We start from the raw sequence: 22058 nt of genomic DNA on the forward strand, positions 1-22058 counted from the left end.
CTAATCTCCCTTCCTTCACTTCCCTGTGTTTGCCTAAGTTTTGACAACTTAGATTCCTACTTATCCTGTCTCCCACTCGCATCATCGTTCCTTGGGTTGAGAACTAGATTTCATTTTATGTAACCACTTACAGAATAGTATAATGAACATTAATTTGAAGTATGCAAAATGCTCCCATTTCTTTATAAAAAGATTGTGGGCCAGGTGTGGTGGCTTATGTATGTCTTTAATCCCAGCACTTGGCAAAGGCAGAGGCAGAGGCAGAGGCAGAGGCAGAGGCAGAGGCAGAGGCAGAGGCAGAGGCAGAGGCAGAGGCAGAGGCAGAGGCAGAGGCAGAGGCAGAGGCAGAGGCAGAGGCAGAGGCAGAGGCAGAGGCAGAGGCAGAGGCAGAGGCAGAGGCAGAGGCAAATAGATCTCTGAGTTTGGGTCCAGCCTGGTCTACAGCCAAGGCTACATAAAGAAATTCTATCTCAAAACCCCAAAAATATGAAAAATAAGATGATAGGATTTTAAATTACTTTTGAAATTCCCAGTGAGAGCCAGGTACAAGGGAGCCTTGTGCGTAGTTCTAACAGACAACAGCTAAGATGAGGGAATTACTTGAGCCCAGGAGTTCAAGACCAACTGAGGCAATGTATCAAAACCTTATCCCCCACCCCACAAAAAATTGTGGGTCAATAAAGCCTTGTAGTCTTCTGATTACAGACAAGTAGAGCATATATGTGCTCTTCAGGTAGCAGAGTGTGGAGAGGCCCTATTGTTCTTGGGGCAACTGCTTCCCACCGTGTGCAAATATATGGCAGTAGCATGCCTCTAATATCAGTTAGCTGAGTCCCCTTCAGAGAGATTGTGATGATCCATTGTATCTTGATTGGGGAAAAGGATGCTCCAATCACCAGTAGTCATTATTCCTTGGCATGTCTGTGAGAGAGTCTGCAAAAGAGACTAGCACTTGAATTGGTAGACTGAACGAAGAAGACACCCTCCAGTGTGCGAAGGCACCATCCAGTCTGTTGAGGGCCCCAAGAGAACCGAAGCTGTGCACAGGAGTGCTTGCTCTCTACTAGGGCCTTCCAGCCACTGCATTCTTAGTTTGGTCATGAACACTGGCTTTCTTGGTTCTTCTGTTTACAGATGGACCACAAGTCACAAGACTTCTCAGCATCTGCCGTCACATGAGCCAACCCCTGTCAATGAACTTCTTTATCTCACATATATCCTGTTAGTCACAGGAGCAGAAGCAGCTCTGCATTGAGCAGGCTGCCCGAGCAGCCTGAGGAGTTCGTCCACAGAGACCTGCACTCAGGTGACTTCTCTGCACCCACAGAAAAGTATTTTGGGATGAGTCAGTATAGAGCAGAGTACAATTTAACAACACGAACGGGGAGACAGGCCCTTAGGAAAAGGTGCGGGCATGGGTCTGAGCTTATTAAGGATAGTCATATTGAAGTGGCGTACAGCAGCAGAATATACAATTTCAGTGTTCTTTTTTAAATGGTTCACTTATTTTCATTTTATGTATGAGGGTTTCAGCTGCACATATCTACATGTACTGTGTGTGTGTACCTGGTGCCCATGAAAGCCAGAAAAGGATTCTGGATCCCCTAGAACTAGAGTTGCAGATAGAAACAGGAGTCTATATGATGCTGAGAAACAAGTCCTGGTCCTCGCATAAGCAGCCAGCACTCTTAACTGCTGATCCATTGCTCCTGCCTCCAATTTTGACAGATCTTAAAATGCGTCTTCTCTCTCTCTCTCTCTCTCTCTCTCTCTCTCTCTCTCTCTCTCTCTCTGTCTCTCTGTCTCTGTCTCTGTCTCTCTCTCTCTCTCTCTCTCTCTCACACACACACACACACACACACACACACACACTTACTTTTGATTAACTGGCTCTTAGGGTAAGATGGACAAGATTATAGGCTAATAAGCTAAAACCATAGGCTGCAAGAGTTAAATGAATCCTTTCTACACCAACCGATAGGGAGTTAATACCTGTTGGTCTTCTTTTTATTACATCTGTTCACTCATATGTGTGCATGCCTGTGCAAGGAGTTCAGAGGACAGCATGTGGAGGTAGGTTCTCTCCTTCCATCACCTGCATTCCTGGGAGGGAATTCAAGTCCTCAGGCTTGATTACAAGTGCCTTTGTCCTCTGTGATTCTTCCCGAGGTCAACATCTGTATTTTGACTTCCAATAAAGTTTACACTTTTATCTAAGAGATTACACTGAGGAAACAATAAAGGTCATACGCTGTTCATCCTCAACCATGGGGCATTGCTATTGTGCTTCCTGCAACTGAGTACATCTCCTTCAATATCAATATTCTTGAAAATGCCGGCGGTCTATCCCTGACAGATGATCTGTGCGATATGTTTTACTAAACGGCGATAACTGTGGTCCATGAAGCCCTTTTGACACTTTTAGTAGGTGTTGGGAAAGGATTTACCTGTCTTGAGATAATTGCCAGAAACCAGGGCTAGCAAGACAAGGAGGCATTTTATTCCTGATCTCTCACTGTGAATGAAACTGACTGGGATTACAGGCAGCACATTGGGTTCTGTGTATGCTGGTTCCTCCCTACTCCTGGAAGAAAAGAAGGATGGGAAATGGACCCAGAGTGGCAAGCAAGATGCTGCCTGTAAGAGAAGATGTCTCACCCTGAACACCTAAAGATATCACTGCATTCTTCTGACTGAAAGATGGTAGGATTTCCATCAACCAAGATTCTAAAACCTGCCTTTCTCTCCTAAGATATTTTAATGGAGCCTGTTTTCCTTTAGTCTTCTTAGGATCATATGGCAAGGAATGGGTTTGTGGAGTCCCTAACAGCATCACAAGTCACCTATCTTCAGGCCTGATAATCAGGTGCTTACCTGAGTCACTTGTAATAGGTGTCAGATGACAGGCCAACATGTATACAGAGCTCAGCATGTGCTAGCGTACTTAGCTCATGCTAAGCTCATTGCAGATAATAACATGTGCTTCCAGGCATGACATCCTATCCAAGGTCACATGGTAGGTGTACAGTGTACTGGGACTGTGAGTTCGCAGTACTCTACTCTGTGTGGACCCTGAGAGGAGAACAGAGGCACCACTGGAAGCCTGACCATATCTGGGCTTGTAGGCCCACAGCAATCAAAGTCACATAGAGGATGTAAAATCATTTGCTTAGATGATCTTAGGGTTTTTTCCCCTCCTTTCATTTGCCCTTTAAAAATACTTAGGAAGGCCAAGCATGGAGGTGTACAGCTTTAATCACAGCGTTTGGTAGGCTGAGACAGGTAGATCTCTACGAGTTCCAGAACAGCCAGATAACTTAGCCAACTGTCTCAAAACAAACAAAAGTACTTGGGACTTCAGATTTTAAAAGAGAAAGTGCACTTGGTTGGCTGTTAAGATAAGAGGAGAGGCTGGAACATCAGCCGTGTTGGGAGAGTGCCTGTCCAACGTATACACAACTCCACATACAGTCAAGGCAAGGTAGAGTGTGCCTGTACCGAAAGCACTCAGGAGGCCCAGTGAGGATGATCACAAGTTCAAGGTAACTCTCAGCTAAACAGTGAGTTCAAGGCTATACACAAGACTCTGTCTCAAAAAAGTAAAAGAAAAAACAAAAAACAAAAAACAAAAACAAACTAGGTTTGTTTGTTTGTGTGTCTTCACCTCAACACCTTCCTCTCCCAGGTAATTATTTTCTCGAGGGGAAAATTTTAGTGGCTGAGTTCATATTAAATAAGTATAATTATTTCAAAACTATACATTGATAAGAGCATTGTATTTAGGAAGGTTAGGAGGAAAAGCTCAAATTAATATCTGATTTTTAGTCGTCACTTCTTCAGTAGAAACTTTGTGTTTCTTCATATTTGCTAACACACTGTCCAGCACATAATGTCAGCCAAGGAATGCTTTATTCATTTAAACTAATCACACAATTAGTGTGTTCCTCCATGATTGGACAGTGGTTTTGGTTTGGGTTTTTGTTTTGTTTTGTTTTGTTTTTGTTGTTGTTTTTTGTTTTTTGTTTTTTCCAAGACAGGGTTGCTCTGTGTAGCCCTGGCTGTCCTGTAACTCACTCTGTAGACCAGGTTGGCCTCAAACTCAGAAATCTGCCTGCCTCTACCTCCCAAGTGCTGGGATTAAAGGTGTACACCACCACTGCCCAGCTTGGACCATGTTCTTATAAAATTTACAAGGTGAGGAGGAATAAAGAGATGGTTCAGTGGTTACAACATGTGCTGTTCTTGCAGAAGATCTAAGTTTGACCCCAGCTCCCACATGGCAGCTGTAACAACCATCTGTAACTCTGGCTCCAGGCACTCAAAAGGACTCCTCTGGCCTCCATGGGTACCAAGTATGCACACAGTACGCAGCCATACATGCAAGCAAAACACTCACACACATAAAATAAATAAATCTTAAAAACAATAAACAAAAAACCTACAAAACACCCATTTGAGAAAATTAAGATAATTTGGCTTGTATAATAAAGGGATTTATTTGTTCTTTAAAGACAAAAGCAAACAAGCTTGTCCTAGACATCCTCTCCCAAGGGTTGGGTCAATGCTTCTCAGCTCCATGGCAACGAATCAGATCAATGATGGTTAGGTCAACAATTTAAGGTGTAGTGATTAATTTAGAAATGCAGGCACCCCAAGGTAAGGTCTTTTGGTGTGGTACATAGGTTTTTTTAAAAACGAATAATGTGTCTTACAAAAAGAAAAGCGTTCAAAGAAAAATATTAAATATATAAGCTCACTGCTTTTGGTCTTTCAGTACCATGTCCTCTGGGGTAAAAAAAACTCAGCAGGTGTCATTAGAAAAGCCAGAAGTTCACTTCAAACAAATGGCTTCTTATATCCCATCAGAAAATAATTTCCAACTAAGTTGTTAATTTTTTTGTCTCCTCCTCCTCCTCGGCCTCCTGCTTTTCCTCCTCCTTCCGTTTCTGGGTTGGATCTCAAATTATTGATCATGCTAGGCAAGTGTCCTACCTCTGAGCTACAGCCCCAGCCTTGTAAGTCTCTATTTTTATTTTATTTAGTTGTTCCTTGTCAAAGATTTATGGTAAGAAGTCGAACACTGTTCACAGATTCCAGCAACAACACAAATGAATCAAGGCAAATTACACACTACGCCAACAGGATGAGTACAGTATAAAATAAATTAAATATCAATAAGTAGAATGCAGCTTCACCAATCTGGCATCTCAGCTCATTATTGTGTATGAGCTTTTGCTGTTAATCCCGTTTTGGAAATCTGAGCTCTTTCCTTCGTGGACTGAAGTCGTGAGACTTAAGCCAAATGTGTGTGTAGCAGGAGAGCTGTCTCGTTCTTTCCTCAAACAGGAAACCACTGGCAATTCTGTGTGAAGTCATGTTCTATTTTTAAAATAATTGGATTTGAGACATAACTATTAGTGTGACAGTTTCACAGGGCAAAAGAGATGAATAAGTAGGACTGAAACTCAGGCTAATGGAGCAATACTCTTGACAATTACACATACACTTGGGCTCTCCTCTACCCCTTCCTCTTTCACCCATCACACTGGCTTCTGCCCTTTTCCTAGAGGCTTCCGGTGCTTATGTGCTTCTAACAAAAGTCATATGTAATGGCCACCCTTTCACAAAGTGGGAGTGCTGCAGTATTCCTGGCTTCTATACACTGGTTTTCTCCTACAAAGACTATGGCTGACTAAATGTGTTAGCTTTTTTACTAAGGCTGCAATCTGAGTATCACATTCACAAACAGCCCAGGCACACAGAGGCTGGGCAGAGATGTCCCTTCTCTCTGAACTAGGCTGGGTAAACGATTCAGCAGTTCTGAACTCTGAATACGGGTGGCTTCATGAAAAACATCAGGTTAAGCTAGATCATCTAATTCTGTGCTTCTGTATTTAGTTAATTATTAATTAATTTTTCTAAATAGGCCTTTCCGTGGCAGTATATTAAATCCTGGGCTCAAGCTATCTTCCTATTCATGTTTCTGCAGTCTCTGGTGTGGTTGAGACTACAGGTACAACCCCAGCATATGCTTATGGGTTTTTTCAGTGTCTCATATTCACTGTTTAAACACCTATCTCTATTTTGGGTCAAGTGGAAATTCATGAGAAAAAAAAATCTTGTAAAGAATGTATTTGTAAGTTAGGCACAATGAGATGGACATGTCTGTGATCCTAGCATGGGAGGCTGAGGCAGAAAGTGTCAGTCCGTGATGGAGCACAGAAAGTTTGCAAAGTCAGACCAGCCTAGAGTACATAATGAATTCCACATTAACCTAGGCAACACAGGGAGATCCTGTTTTAATAATGAAAAATTTGGGTGAGTAAGATGGCTCAGTGGGCAAAGTCGCTTGCCACCAAGCTTAAAGACCTGGGTTCAACCCCTAGGACACACATGGTGGAAGGAGAAAACCAGCTTTGCAAGTTTTCCTCTGAGTTCCATGTTTATGCATTAGAGTCCGTGTATGTTCTCCCACCCCAACAAACAATATGATGGCTAAGGATATTGAATATTTCTCAAGTATTTATTAGCCATTTGTAGTACTTCTTCTAATAACTATCTATTCAGTTCTTTAGACTATTTATTGATCAAAGGATTTGGGTTTTAAGTGTTTAAAATTATTTCTATACTTCTCCCTCCATCTGGTGAATAGCTTTTCCCCCCACCCCATTCTGTAGGCTGTCTCTCACTCGGGTGAATATTTCTTTTACTATACAGAAGAAGCTTTTCAATTTCATGTGCTCCTATTTGTGGATTTATAAGATTGTTTCCTTGTACTATTAGAGTTCTTTCCAGAAACATCTTACCCATATCTTCAAATGTTTAACCTATATTCTAGGAGTTTCAAAATTTTAGTTGAAGTCTTTGACCTCTTTTTGATTGATTTTATGTTATGAATCTGATTTTATTCTATCTGTAAATACCCAGTTTCCCCAGCATCACTGTTGAAAAAGCTGTCTCTTCTCCAATGTCTGTTTTTTACACAGTCTTTGCTAAAACCTGCACAGCTGAGGCTATGTGACCTTACCTCTGAGTTTTTTATTCTGTTTCATTGATTTGATATTCGGAATAAAAGTTCCACTGTCTCCTAACGGTACCACTCCATAGACTGGGTCTTTCATTTGGACATTTGGAGGACCTTTAAGATTTAAATGACAGCATAACATTAATATCCCTCAAGAGCTGAAGCTGGTTGTAATTGGAGCTCTAGAGGCAAACTCGGTTTACATAGGATTAAGTGCCAAGTTAAATGACATATCAAGGAAACAAGTGACACGCCTAGAATGTGAGATGGTTGTCATGGACACTCAAGCCAGTTTCTGCAGCAATTAAGTAGGAGGAAGGACAGGCGACTATAATCCTTGAAAGGACCTAGCAGAATTGCAAGATCTTAATGAGTTGATTGCTTCTGCTCGGTGTTCTTCCTCTTAGACAGTTGCCCTCCTTTTAGATAAAAATAACTCGTGTCCATGCCTTTAAATACGATATATATCTCCTCTATGCTAAACAACAATAACATTCCTACTGTCTACTATGCTGGCCTAAACAATCACAAGTAAATGCTAAAACAATTAAATGTTAATACACTCTCACAAAAAGAAGAGATGAACAGGCCATCCTGGTCAATGTTATATATAAAAAAAAGATCTTTCTATATGACTATAAAATCTCATGGTGTTTAAAAAATGTTAAAAGGATAAAAGATAAAAATAATTTATGAGCCGGGCGGTGGTGGCGCACGCCTTTAATCCCAGCACTTGGGAGGCAGAGGCAGGCGGATTTCTGAGTTCGAGGCCAGCCTGGTCTACAAAGTGAGTTCCAGGACAGCCAGGGCTATACAGAAAAACCCTATCTCGAAAAACCAAATAATAATAATAATAATTTATATATTTTATATATATATAAAGATTAACATGAATATATGTTTACAAAATAAACTAAAAAGCTTTTACAAGTTATAAAGGTCTGAGTCAGTTATTTAAGGTGCATAGAGGATTAGACTTAAATGTATCATACACGATATCAAAGTTTCTAAGGTCTAGGATTAGCAATTACAAAAAATCTGGCTAATGTAGGTCAAAGTTTATTTTAAACTATCTGGTCATTAAATTATTACATAAGTTTAAAGTATCAGTTTAGTGAAACTAGTCTTTTAGGTGTTCTATCTATTCTCTCTTTAACTGGGATATCATCTGCCATTCCTCTTTGTTGCCATAGCAGGGTCAAAACAGGTGTGTTCCTGCTGTCTGAATGACCCAACTGACCTACAACTTTGGGGTCTGAGAGTGGTATGATATACAGCTTTTCAGACACGAACAGTTCATCATTCCTTGGGTTCTCAAGTCTCTAATTACCCACAGATTAATCCATTCAATGGACATTTCCTAGGATGTAATAAAACCCCACCCCTTGGATTCAGATTGGAACTCCCCTTTGACTGGTGAACCCCAGTATTCTGAAGAACACTGCACTTCTGAAGGGGTGACATGAGGTGCTGGTCGACTTGCCCTGGAGGCACAGACCTGGTTTGAAGGCAGATAACTTCCAAAGACCCTCTCATTAACGTCCTATAAGACTGTCTACAAGACAAAAGGTTCAACCAGACTTCCCATATATATATATATATATATATATATATATATATATATATATATATATATATATCAGAATGTATATATATATATCACGGTCATTTTGGACAACAGGTTTTCATTAAAATGACACCAGGCTCTTAAAAAAGTAACTTATTTTAAATAGCGTTTTTGCAGTAGTTAGAATCCACACCCGAGTCCACTGTGGCCCTTGCCCAACAAAAGCAGACTGCCCATTTTGTTAATGAGTTTAGCAGCAAGTACTCATAACCACAGAGCCATTTCTCTAGTCCTGACAGTGTGCTCTTGGGTCTGGTTATAAATTAACAGCATATGTGTTAAGAGACAAGTCCCGTGAGGACTGGACAGAATCTTATAAAATATTGGGCTAATAAAGGGTTTTTATCCAAGATACATGGAAAATCTTTAAGACTCAGTGATAAGAAACCAAACTGGAGAGACCAGTCTGCGCAGGTCAGCTCATGGACTTCGAAGGGTGAGCGAGCAGACTGCAGAAGCGACTCAGCTTCTGGGACAGACCCAGTTTGGGGCTCCAGATATCCAGGCACCTTCCCTGCCAGAGGAGAGGTGTCTGCCAGGGAGGGCTCTGGCCACCAGAGCAGGTGAGAGAGCCATCTTGTGTCCCATGTCCCTCAGAGACCAGTCTGTGCAGGTGAGTATGTAGACTGCAGAGGCAACACATCTTCTGGGACAGGCCTTGTGTCAGGCCTTCATCTTCAGCCAGGAGGCAGGTCTGAATGCCAGATATCTGTGCACCTTCCCTGCAAGAGGAGAGCTTGCCAGCAGAGAGTACTCTGATCAGTGATACTCTGGAGAGAGCTAGAATCCCAGATCTGCTGACAGAGGCTAACAGAATCACAGGAGGAACAAGCTCCAACCAGAGACAACTATAGCAACTAACTTCAGAGATTACCAGATGGCGAAAGGCAAACATAAGAATCTTACTAACAGAAACCAAGATCACTCACCATCATCAGAACTCAGCACTCCCATCTCAGCCAGTCCTGGATACCCTGACACACCCGAAAAGCAAGACTAGGATTTAAAATCATATCTCATGATGATAGTAGAGGACATCAAGAAGGACTTTATAACTCACTTAAAGAAATACAGGAGAACCCTGCTAAAGAGGTAGAACTAGTTAAAGAAATACAGGAGAACACTGCTAAAGAGGTAGAAGTCCTTAAAGAAATACAGGAAAACACAACCAAACAGGTGATGGAATTGAACAAAACCATCCAAGACCTAAAAAGGGAAGTAGAAACAATAAACCTCAAAATGAGAAAACGCTGGAGATAGAAACCCTAGGAAAGAAATCTGGAACCATAGATGTCAATTTTATTTGATATTAGAATGGCTACTCCAGCTTGTTTCTTCAGGCCATTTGCATCAGCAACAGAATACAAGAGATGGAAGAGAGAATCTCAGGTGCAGAAGATTCCATAGAGAACATGAACACAACAATCAAAGAAAATGGAAAATGCAAAAAGATCCTAACTCAAAACATCCAGGAAATCCAGGACACAATGAGAAGACCAAACCTACAGATAATACAAGTAGATGAGAATGAAGATTTTCAAATTAAAGGGCCAGCAAATATCTTCAACAAAATTATAGAAGAAAACTTCCCAAAACTAAAGAAAGAGATGCCCATGAACATACAAGAAACCTACAAAACTCCAAATAGACTGGACCAGAAAAGAAATTCCTCCCAACACATAATAATCAGAACAACAAATGCACTAAATAAAGATAGAATATTAAAAGCAGTAAGGGAAAAAGGTCAAGTAACATATAAAGGTAGGCCTATTAGAATTACACCAGACTTCTCACCAGAGACTATGAAAGCCAGAAGATCCTGGACAGATGTTATGCAGAACTTAAGAAAAAATAAATGCCAGCCCAGGCTACTATACCCAGCAAAACTCTCAATTACTATAGATGGAGAAACCAAAGTATTCCAGGATAAAGCCAAATTCACACAAATCCAGCCCTTCAAAGGATAATAAAGGAAAAACACCAACACAAGGATGGAAACTACATCCTAGAAAAAGCAAGAAAGTAATCCTTCAACAATCTTAAAAGAAGACAGCTGCAAGAGCAGAATCTCAACTCTAACAACAAAAATAATGGGAAGCAATAATTACTTTTCTTTAATTTCTCTTAACATCAATGGACTCAATTCCCCAATAAAAAGACATAGAATAATAGATTGACTACAAAGACAGGACCCAACATTTTGTTGCTTACAGGAAACCCACCTCAAGGAAAAGGACAGACACTACCTCAGAGTGAAAGGCTAGAAAGCAATTTTCCAAGCAAATGGCCTGAAGAAACAAGCTGGAATAGCCATTCTAATATCAAATAAAATTGACTTCCAACCCAAAGTTATCAAAAAAGACAAAGAGGGGCACTTCATACTTATCAAAGGTAAAATCTACCAAGATGAACTCTCAATTCTGAATATCTATGCTCCAAATAAAAGGATATCCACATTCATTAAAGAAACTTTAGTAAAGCTCAAAGCACACATTGCACATCACACAATAATAGTGGGAGACTTCAACACCCCACTCTCACCAATGAACAGATCCTGGAAACAGAAACTAAACAGAGACACATGGACACTAACTGAAGTTATAAAACAGATGGATTTAACAGATATCTACAGAACATTTTATCCTAAAACAAAAGGATATACCTTCTTCTCAGTGCCACATGGTACCTCCTCCAAAATAGACCATATAATTGGTCACAAAACAGGCCTCCATAGATACAAAAATATTGAAATTATCCCATGCATCCTATCTGATCACCACAGACTAAGGCTGATCTTCAATAACAACATAAATAATAGAAAGCCAACATTCATGTGGAAATTGAACAACACCCTACTCAATGATTCCTTGGTCAAGGATGAAATAAAGAAAGAAATGAAAGACTTTTTGAGTTTAATGAAAATGAAGCCACAACATACCCAAACTTATAGGACACAATGAAGGTAGTCCTAAGAGGAAAACTCATAGCTCTGAGTGCCTCCAAAAAGAAACTAGAGATAGTGTACACTAGCAGCCAGACAGAACACCTAGAAGCTCTAGAACTAGAGGAAGCAAATTCACCCAAGAGGAGTAGACGGCAGAAAATAATCAAACTCAGGGCTGAAATCAACCAAGTGGAAATCAAAAGAACTATTCAAAGAATCAACTAAACAAGGAGCTGGTTCTTTGAGAAAATCAACAAGATAGATGAACCCTTAGCAACACTAACTAGAGGGCACAGGGACAGTATCCTAATTAACAAAATCAAAAATGAAAAAGGAGACATAACAACAGAACCTGAGGAAATCCAAAAACATCATCAGACCCTACTACAAAAGACTATACTCAATAAAACTAGAAAACCTGGATGAAATGGACAACTTCTTAGACAGATACCTGATACCAAAGTTAAATCAGGATCACATCAATGATCTAAACAGTCCCATTTCACCTAAAGAAATAGAAGCAGTCATCAATAGTCTCCCAACCAAAAAAGAAGCCCAGGACCAGATGGGTTTAGTGGAGAGTTCTATGAGACCTTCAAAGAAGACCTAACTCCAACTCTTCTCAAACTATTCCACAAAATAGAAACAGAAGGTACTCTACCCAATTTGTTCTATGAAGCCACAATTACTCTGATACCTAAACCACAGAAAGATCCAACAAAGATAGAAAACTTCAGACCAATATCCCTTATGAATATCGATGCAAAATTACTCAATAAAATCCTCACAAACTGAATCCAAGAACACATCAAAACAGTCATCCATCATGACCAAGTAGGCTTCATCTCAGGAATGCAGGGATGGTTTAATATACAGAAATCCATCAACGTAATCTACTATATAAACAAACTCAAATCAAAAACCACATGATCATCTCGTTAGATGCTGAGAAAGCATTTGAGAAAATCCAACACCCCTTCATGATAAAAATCTTGGAAAGATCAAGAATTCAAGGCCCATACCTAAACATAATAAAAGCAATCTACAGCAAACCAGTAGCCAACATCAAAGTAAATGGTGAGAAGCTTGAAGCAATCCCACTAAAATCAGGGACTAGACAAGGCTGTCCACTCTCTCCATACCTATTCAACATTGTACTTGAAGTCCTAGCCAGAGCAATTCGACAACAAAAGGAGATCAAGGGGATACAAATTGGAAAAGAAGAAGTCAAAATATCACTTTTTGCAGATGATATGATAGTATATATAAGTGACCCTAAAAATTCCACCAGAGAACTCCTAAACGTGATAAACAGCTTCAATGAGTTAGCTGGATATAAAATTAACTCAAACAAATCAATGGCCTTTCTCTACACAAAGGATAAATGGACTGAGAAAGAAATTAGGGAAACAACACCCTTCCCAATAGTCACAAATAATATAAAATACCTTGGTGTGACTCTAACTAAGGAAGTGAAAGATCTGAATGATAAGAACTTCAAGTCTCTGAAGAAAGAAATTTAAGAAGATCTCAGAAGATGGAATGATCTCCCGTGTTCATGGACTGGCAGGATTAATATAGTCAAAATGTCTATTTTGCCGAAAGCAATCTACAGATTCAATGCAATCCCCATCAAAATTCCAACTCAATTCTTCACTGAGATAGAAAGGGCAATTTGCAAATTTATCTGGAATAATAAAAAACCCAGGATAGCAAAAACTATTCTCAAAAATAAAAGAACCTCTGGTGGAATCACCATGCCTGACATTAAGCTGTACTACAAAGCAATTGTGATAAAAACTGCATGGTACTGGTACAGTGACAGACAGGTAGATCAATGGAATAGAATTGAAGACCCAGAAATGAACCCACACACCTATGGTCACTTGATCTTTGACAAGGGAGGTAAAACCATCCAGTGGAAAAAAGACAACATTTTCAAAAAATGGTGCTGGCACAACTGGCAGTTATCATGTAGAAGAATGTGAATTGATCCATTCTTATCTCCTTATACCAAGCTCAAGTTTAAGTGGATCAAAGACCTCCACATAAAACCAGAGACACTGAAATTAATAGAGGAGAATGTGAGGGAAAGGCTCGAAGATATGGGCACAGGGGAAAAATTCCTAAACAGTACAGCAATGGCTGGTGCTGTAAGATCAAGAATTTACAAATGGAACCTCATAAAATTGCAAAGCTTCTGTAAGGCAAAAGACAATGTCAATAAGACAAAAAGCCACTAATAGATTGGAAAAGGATTTTTATCAATCCTAAATCAGATAGGGGACTAATATCCAACATATACAAAGAGCTCAAGAAGCTGGACTCCAGAAATTCAAATAACCCCATTAAAAATGGGGTACAGACCTAAACAAAGAATTCTCAACTGAGGAATACTGAATGGCTGAGAAGCACCTGAAAAACTGTTCAACTTCCTTAATCATCAGGGAAATGCAAATCAAAACAACCTTGAGATTCCACCTCACACCAGTCAGAATGGCCAAGATCAAATAAAAAATTCAGGTGACAGCAGATGGTGGCGAGAATGTGGAGCAAGAGGAACACTCCTCCATTGCTGGTGGGATTGCAAGGTTGTACAACTACTCTGGAAGTCAGTCTGGAGGTTCCTCAGAAAATTGGACATAATACTATCGCAAGATTCAGCAATACCTCTCCTGGGCATATACCCAGAAGTTCCAACTGGTAATAAGAACACATGCTCCACTATGTTCATAGCAGCCTTATTTATAATAGCCAGAAGCTGGAAAGAATCCAAATGTCCCTCAACAGAAGAATGGATACAGAAAATGTGGTATATTTACATAATGGAATACTAACTCAGCTATTAAAAACGATGAATTTATGAAATTCTTGGACAAATGGATGTATCTGGAGGATATCATCCTTAGTGAGGTAACCCAATCACAAAAGAAGTCATTAGATATGCACTCACTGATAAGTGGATATTAGCCCAGAAACATAGAACACCCAAGGTACAATTTGCAAAACACAAGAAAATCAAGAAGATGAAAGACCAATGGGTGGATACTTCATTCCTCCTTGGAATAGGGAAAAAAATACCCATGAAAGGAGTTACAGAGCCAAAGTTTGGAGCTAAGACAAAAGGATGGACTATCCAGAGACTACCCCACCCCGGGATCCATCCCATAATCAGCCACCAAACCCAGACACTATTGCATATGCCAGCAAGATTTTGATGAAGGGACCCTGGTATAGCTGTCTCATATGAGTTTATGTCAGTGCCTGGCAAATACAGAAGTGGATGCTCACAGTCATCTATAAGATGGAACACAAGACCCCCAATGGAGAAGCTAGAGAAAGCACCCAAGGAGCTGAACAGGTCTGCAACCCTATAGGTGGAACAACAATATGAACTAACCAGTACCCCACAGAGCTAGTGTCTCTAGCTGCATATGTAGCAGAAGATGGCCTAGTCAGCCATCACTGGGAAGAGAGGCCCTTCGGTATTGCAAACTTTATATGCCCCAGTACAGGGGAATGCCAGGGCCAAGAAGCAAGAGTGGGTGTGTAGGGGAGCAAGGTGGGGGGAGGGTATAGGGAACTTTCAGGATAGCATTTGAAATTTGAAATGTATATAAAGAAAATATCTAATAAAAAAAAAGAAAAAAAAACACAAAAGGATTTTCACACACACACACACAGAACCAAAACTGCCCCACTTACTCTAAAGTGGGCAAACTTGAATCTATGACACCAACAAAGGCAGAGACAGCAAGTAACCATATGGAAATCTGTGCAGCATTGCTGACTGGCAGAGAATTATGAATTCACAGAGCAACTGCACATCTGCTAGGATAGTTAAAAGTAAAAATAACAGAGTCCCACGTGCTGACCAGGACACAGAGCTTCATGTCTGTCCCTGTTAATGGACACACAAAATGGTAGAGTTAATTTAGAAGATTGTTGGGCCACTTGTTAAGAAACTGTACGGGTTGGATTTTTGTTGTTTGTTTTGCTTTCTGTTGGTGTGAGCGTGTGTTATCTCAGAAGAGGGGGACCTCAGTTGAGAAACTGCTTCATCAGATTGGCCTGTAGGCAAGTCTATGGGGTACTTCTTTGATTTATGCCGGAGGGTCCAGTCCAGTGTGAGTTGTGCTATCACGGGGTAGGTGGTCCTCAGTTGTGTAAGGAAGCAGGCTGAGCAAGCCATGGGGAGCAAGTCAGTAAGCAGCACTCCTCCATGCTCTCTGCTTCAGTTCCTGCCTCCAGGTTCCTGCCTTGAATTCCTGCCCTGTCTTCCCTCAGAGATGAACTGTGACCTCAGATATGTGATCCATTCCCCAAGGTGCCTTTGGTCCTGGTGTTTATCACAGCAATACAAAGCTAATTAGAATAGAAGCTAAGCATTTGATACACAAACCACACAGCTAGAGATTTCTGAAATAGACTTGAAAATATGTCTAGCCAAAAGCATAAACACAAATGTTTATCGCAGTTACCTTCACAAATGCCCCAGTCTGGAACGGAGCCTTCAAAAGGTGAATGGATTAGCAAAAGGAAGAATTGCCACACGAAGTAATATTATTTAACAATTTGAAAAAAAAAATCAGCTACTAAGCCACAAGAGCCCCTTTATTTGTGTAACGAAAGGAAGGCATCAGTCTAGCAAGCGCACACAGGGTGTGATTCCAGCTCTGTGGCATTACAGAGAGGGCGAGGTTATAATACATGCTTCTGAGTGTGGCCGTGTGTTTGTTTTGCTTGCTTATTTTACATTTTGTTTAGTTTTCAGGCAGGGCCTCATATTTTGTCCATTAACTATATAAATAGATAGGGTAGTCCCAAACCCACAGGAGAAGGATCCTCCTACCTAACTCTAGCTTGATGGCAAGGCTGTAGAGTAAAGCTCTCAGTGGTTGTCAGGAATGTAAAAAGAGAAAAGAGAAAATGAATGAGGCAGGGGGAGTCTTTAGTTAAAACTGTTCTGTATGCAGTAGATATACTGTTATCCTTAAGTATCTGTCAAAAAAAAAAACACCAAAAAACTAACATTTATAAAGGGACAATTTATTGTGACAATAAAGAAAAATGACTTGGGAAGTGCGAGGAGGAAGCTCCTAGGTAAAACAACAAAACCCTATACTGCAAATGTAAGGACATGCAGCAAAGGGGCTGGAGAAGAAACGCTGCTGGCCTTAGTCACTGGAAACAAGGAGAGCTTGTGAGAACAGAGGCACAGGAGCTGTAAGGACACGCACGCCATACTTGGTTGGTGAAGTTTTGCCCACAGGACCAGTTAATAACAGATCTGGATCCTGGGCCTGAGTAAAATGGCAGTGGGGAGGGGAAACACATTTCTCACACTGTAGTTGAGATGCAGAGATAAGCCAAAGGAAGTGGCCAGAATGACCCCAGGGGAAAGAATTACTGTTAGACACAAGATTAAAACTCATCTTGAGGGTTAGAAACAACCCCCTCGTGACTCTATGAAGGAGAGTCAGGAGATGATAATAGACCTACGTTAGGGCTGAGCTCTCCACAGTCTTATTATTTTCACAATGACCAGGTAAGGGTCTCTGTGTTAATTACCCAGCATAGAGGAGGCAGGCAGGCATGTATGAAAGAAACCCCTCCACTAGCTGGGGAGCTATTGACGTTTAATAGCTGTTGAAAGAGGAAAGTCATTTTTTTTAAGGTAATGTGACAGGGCCCTGCTAGGTCAACCACATGCCAGGACAGAAACCACTCTGGGCAACACAAACTGGACTTGTTGGAGGAAAGGAAACACAAAGGAAGAAATGTCAAAGTTGGGTAGAGAAAGGAATTTGGGGAGGGGGTGAGTATGTTTAAAATGCATTGTATAAAATTCTTAAAGAATAAATAGTGTTATCAGAAGGAAATATAGGCTCTATTAACAAAGAGAGAAAGGATGAGCTGTATAACTTCACAAGGTCACAGGACAGTAGGAAGGGGCAGGAAAGAAGGGAGATGCACCAGAAGTAACCAGCCCACCTCAGAGCCTGTAGGGGAGGCAGGCAGAAGCCTTAGGAAAAAGGTAAGCCTTGTGGCCCTGGTAGGAAGAGACTGGCAGCTCTTCCTACAAGCCCTCACAGGCCTCAAACCCAATTGCAGGCTTTGCTAAGAGAGAGAGAACCTCTGGGGTGGGTCATCAGTGGGGAAGAGTTCCATTTTGTCCTTCTGTAGAAATCAGAGGACTCCCAACTTGAGATCCATCTTATGTAAGAGAGTCAACCCCTGACACTATCAATAATACTCTGCTATACTTGTAGGCAGGAGCCTAGCATAACTGTCTCCTGAGAGGCTTCATCCAACAGCGGATGGAAACAAATGCAAAGACCCACAGTCAAAACATCAGGTGGAAGGAGTCTTGTGGAAGAGTCAGGGGTAGGATTGAGTCAGTTGGAGGAGCCAAGGACACCACAAGAAGACCTACAGAGTCAACTAACCTGACATCACAGAGACTGAGCCACCAAAGAGCATTCAGGAGCTGAACCTAGGCCCACTACACATATGTAACAGATGTGCAGCTTGGTCTTCATGTGGGTCCCCTAACAATTGGAGCAGGGGCAGTATATGACTCCCTTGCCTGCCATTGGATCCCCTTCCCCCTACCTGGACTGCCAGACTGGGCCTCAGCGGGAGAGGTTGTGCTTAGTCCTGCTGGGATTAGATGTCCCAGTGTGAGGTGGTACCCAAGGTGGGGGCCTCCCCTTCTCTGAGGAGAAGGGGAGGGAGTAATGGGGTATAGAGTGGGGCTGACAGGAGAGGAGAGGAGAGAGGGGTCTTCAATTGGGAAGTGAGTGAATACAAATAAATTATTGAATAAAAAGAAAGAAATCAGAGGGCATTGAATGAGCACCATGTTAGAAGGGAACAGTGTTTAAAACTAAGCTAACGTTGGGACCTGAGGACAGAGAACAGCCACAAAACGTTTGAATTTAGCCAGCCATGAACCCAGGGAAAGAGACAGCTACAGAAGCAGTTATAGACTACAAGAAGGCTAAATGAGTCAGGATTGTGAGTTCAAGGCCAGCCTAGACTACCTAGAGAGAGTCTATTCACACACATTCCACTCATTCATCCTGACCTTAATATAGACACAGATGGTTAGTGTACACACATTATCTATAGATACATGCTTATACAAGTTAGCATATACAGACATATTTCCTTGTTCTGTCAGTCTAAACTGTCTGAAAAAAAACGACCTTCCAACAGCAATGATCACCCCTGGCACCTGATGAAAGAAACCAAGAAAAGAGCTAGTTCTAGGACTAGAGCCAGAAGGAAAGGAGTCAGAATACAAGTCAACCAACCCCATTCCGTGTCACAGTATGCCAAGGTGGGCACAGCAGACAGCAGGAAGAGCACGGTGGCCAAAGCTGGATGGACTTTACAACACCAACTGATTAGCATCTGAGCCTAGTTCAAAGCATGAATATTCATGAGCTTATATGAATTTAAATGAGTGAATCCATGAAAAGATGAGGAGGAGATAACTCTCTCCTGCAGAGGTGCTTCTGATGATGTGTATAGGATGCTTCAGTGTCAAGGAAAAGTCGAGGCTACGCAGTAGTGGGAGGGGAGAAGAAAATGACATCATCACCTACCAACTTCTACTTCAGCTGGGTACCTACCGTGAGGATCCACAGTGTAAGTCAGGCTTACAAGTTTGTACAATATGATAGCTCTCCTAAATAACACACACACACACACACACACACACACACCTGTATGTACTCTAAAACTGACAAGGTCTAAGCAAGAAAATACTCATAAATTGTCACAGGCCATTGACTCCTGGGAGGTGTGGCAGCTAAACGCCACTCAGTAGATTTGTGGAATGGCAAAGGCCATTAGGTAAGACTAAGGACATCTGAATAGAGTGTGCATTTTAGCTAACATTTTAGTTAATGATGCTTTGCTATTGATTCGTGAATTGTAACAAGTTACCCTGCTAACAAAAAGATCTCAACTGAAAAGAGCTGGGGTTAAATCATGTGCTTAGTGCTCACAAAGCCCTGGATTCAACCGTCAACCCCAGATAAATTATTGAGGAAGCTGTGGTGGGATAGGAAAATGTTGTGTACTTCATAAATTTCCTGTAAAACACTACCACCCAATCCTTTTAAAGACTAGTTAGAAAGACTCCACGGTAGGAAAGATTTCAGACGTAGGAGGAACCATCCAGAACCATTCCTTAGGCCTTCATGTGGGTTCCTGACTACTGCAGACTCACACACACCCAAGCCAGTTGGTTTATACCAGCCTCAGCTTTCATCTTGGTTTGTCACTTCTGAAATTACCTGGACAAATGTAGGTCTGCACCCATCCTGAGCCAGCTGTTCTGTGGAGGGAGGTGAAGGGCTACTGGCTTTAATCTGGTCGCTATGCCCCACCTGCTGTGAAGCAAGCCAGGAGCGAAGGAGACCTTCTTTTACACAGGCTCTAAGACTGGATAAGTTGGTTCTGTAGGCTCCAAAAGATTTACAAGACAGAACTGGATGAGAGTGATGATAGAAGACTCACAGATGCCCACAGTAAGTGAGCAGTGAATTGTTTTCTGCAAGGTTATTAGATATGCTCAGAATTTGAAAAAAAAAAGGATAAAATAAAGAAAATACTATGGAAATTTGCTTCATGTCCATAGGACTTTGACGTAATTCATCATATTATAGGATTATTTTTTGGATTTGATTATTATAACTTACACACACACACACACAGAGCCAAAATCGTTTAAAGTATAAGTTAAAAGAATAAAATGTAATCCAACAATTTTATGAGGGTTAAAGCACATCTTCAGTAAAATAAAATAAAATAAAATAACCTGGTTTTGCTTAGTGTGGTATGCATACTTCTAATCCTAGCACTCAAGAGGCAGACTAAGGTGGAGCTCTATGAATTTAAGCTCAACCTGGTCTGCATAAAGAGTTCCAGGCCAGCCAAAACCAAAACGTCAAAAACATAGAATAATGCTTAGAATTTTACATTCATTTTAAAAGTAATCTATTTAATTTTGCTCAAATTCTTATCCATAAAACAGGTCCAGTTGCAAAAGATGCAAGAAATCTAAATCACTAATAGTGAAAAATGTGACCAAGATACTTTTTATTAACATCAAGTAGTTTTCCTTACACTAATCATGATTATGCTATAGAAAACCTTCATTTACCCATGTTAGCTTTGGTAGACTGACAGTGGCTGTAATGACCTGTTGATAACAACAATGTATCCATGACAGGCACAGTCCTGTGGTTATTTCACTGTCCGACAATTGCTTAGACCTCTGAGAAAATGAAGACATGCTCTGCTCACCTGTGATGATCATGCGCTTTCCCACCGTCTCACAGTGTGGCTCCCGGTGTGACAAAGCCATGGCTGAAGTTTAAATTTCTTTGCTGCAATTACTGCCTGAACGTCTTCAGAACAGTGAGTGCACCAGTAAATGGCAAAGACCGTGTCTCTGCTCTCCTTGTCTGTGAACTGAGCTGGGCAGTTGCCAAGGATGCTTTATGACACAGGGAGCAGATGTTCCAGAACCAGAGCTCTGAGTTCCAGTTGCCAAGAGCAGACAGAACTGGAGGATGCCCAAGAGCTGCATCCCACCACCACTGTCCACAACCAACCAGAAGAATCTTGTCTACAAAGTCCTACAACAGCCTAAAGGGCTCTATCACCTGTGTCTTTCAGCATTTCTTTTTTTTTTTTTTTTGATTTTTAATATTTTTATTACATGTTTTCCTCAATTACATTTCCAATGCTATCCCAAAAGTCCCCCATAGCGCCCCCCACTTCCCTACCCACCCATTCCCATTCTTTTGGCCCTGGCATTCCCCTATATTGGGGCATATAAAGTTTGCAAGTCCAATGGGCCTCTCTTTCCATTGATGGCCGACTAGGCCATCTTTCGATACATATGCAGCTAGAGACAAGAGCTCCGGGGTTCTGGTTAGTACATCATGTTGTTCCAACAATAGGGTTGCAGATCCCTTTAGCTCCTTGGGTACTTTCTCTAGCTTCTCCATTGGGAGCCCTGTGATACATCCAATAGCTGACTGTGAACATCCACTCCTGTGTTTGCTAGGCCCCGGCATCGTCTCACAAGAGACAGCTATATTTGGGTCCTTTCAGCAAAATCTTGCTAGTGTATGCAATGGTGTCAGCGTTTAGAAGCTGATTATGGGATGGACCCCTGGATACGGCAGTCTCTAAATGGTCCATCCTTTCATCACAGCTACGAACTTTGTCTCTGTAACTCCTTCCCTGGGTGTTTTGTTCCCAATTCTAAGAAGGTGCACAGTGTCCACACTTTGGTCTTCATTCTTCTTGAGTTTCATGCGTTTAGCAAATTGTATCTTATATCTTGGGTATCCTAAGTTTTGGGCTAATATCCACTTATCAGTGAATACATATTGTGTGAGTTCTTTTGTGATTGTGTTACTTCACTCAAGATGATG

The 22058-nt window shown here is 41.2% G+C and overlaps 1 protein-coding gene across 1 annotated transcript in view; it reads right to left on the reverse strand.

The window, feature by feature from the left end:
- Spmip2 (sperm microtubule inner protein 2) overlaps positions 1–21067 on the reverse strand; it is an 84678-nt gene extending 63611 nt beyond the window's left edge. The window contains exon 1 of the mRNA XM_021157840.3: positions 20917–21067. Within this exon, the coding sequence (XP_021013499.1) occupies positions 20917–20977 (61 nt within the window). The 5' untranslated portion in view covers positions 20978–21067. The remainder of the gene's footprint in view (positions 1–20916) is intronic.
- Between the last annotated feature and the right edge of the window lie 991 nt (positions 21068–22058).

The sequence above is a fragment of the Mus caroli genome, unplaced genomic scaffold (assembly GCF_978045245.1).
Source record: "Mus caroli unplaced genomic scaffold, Mus_caroli_1 scaffold_3, whole genome shotgun sequence".
Classification (NCBI taxonomy): Eukaryota; Metazoa; Chordata; class Mammalia; order Rodentia; family Muridae; genus Mus; species Mus caroli.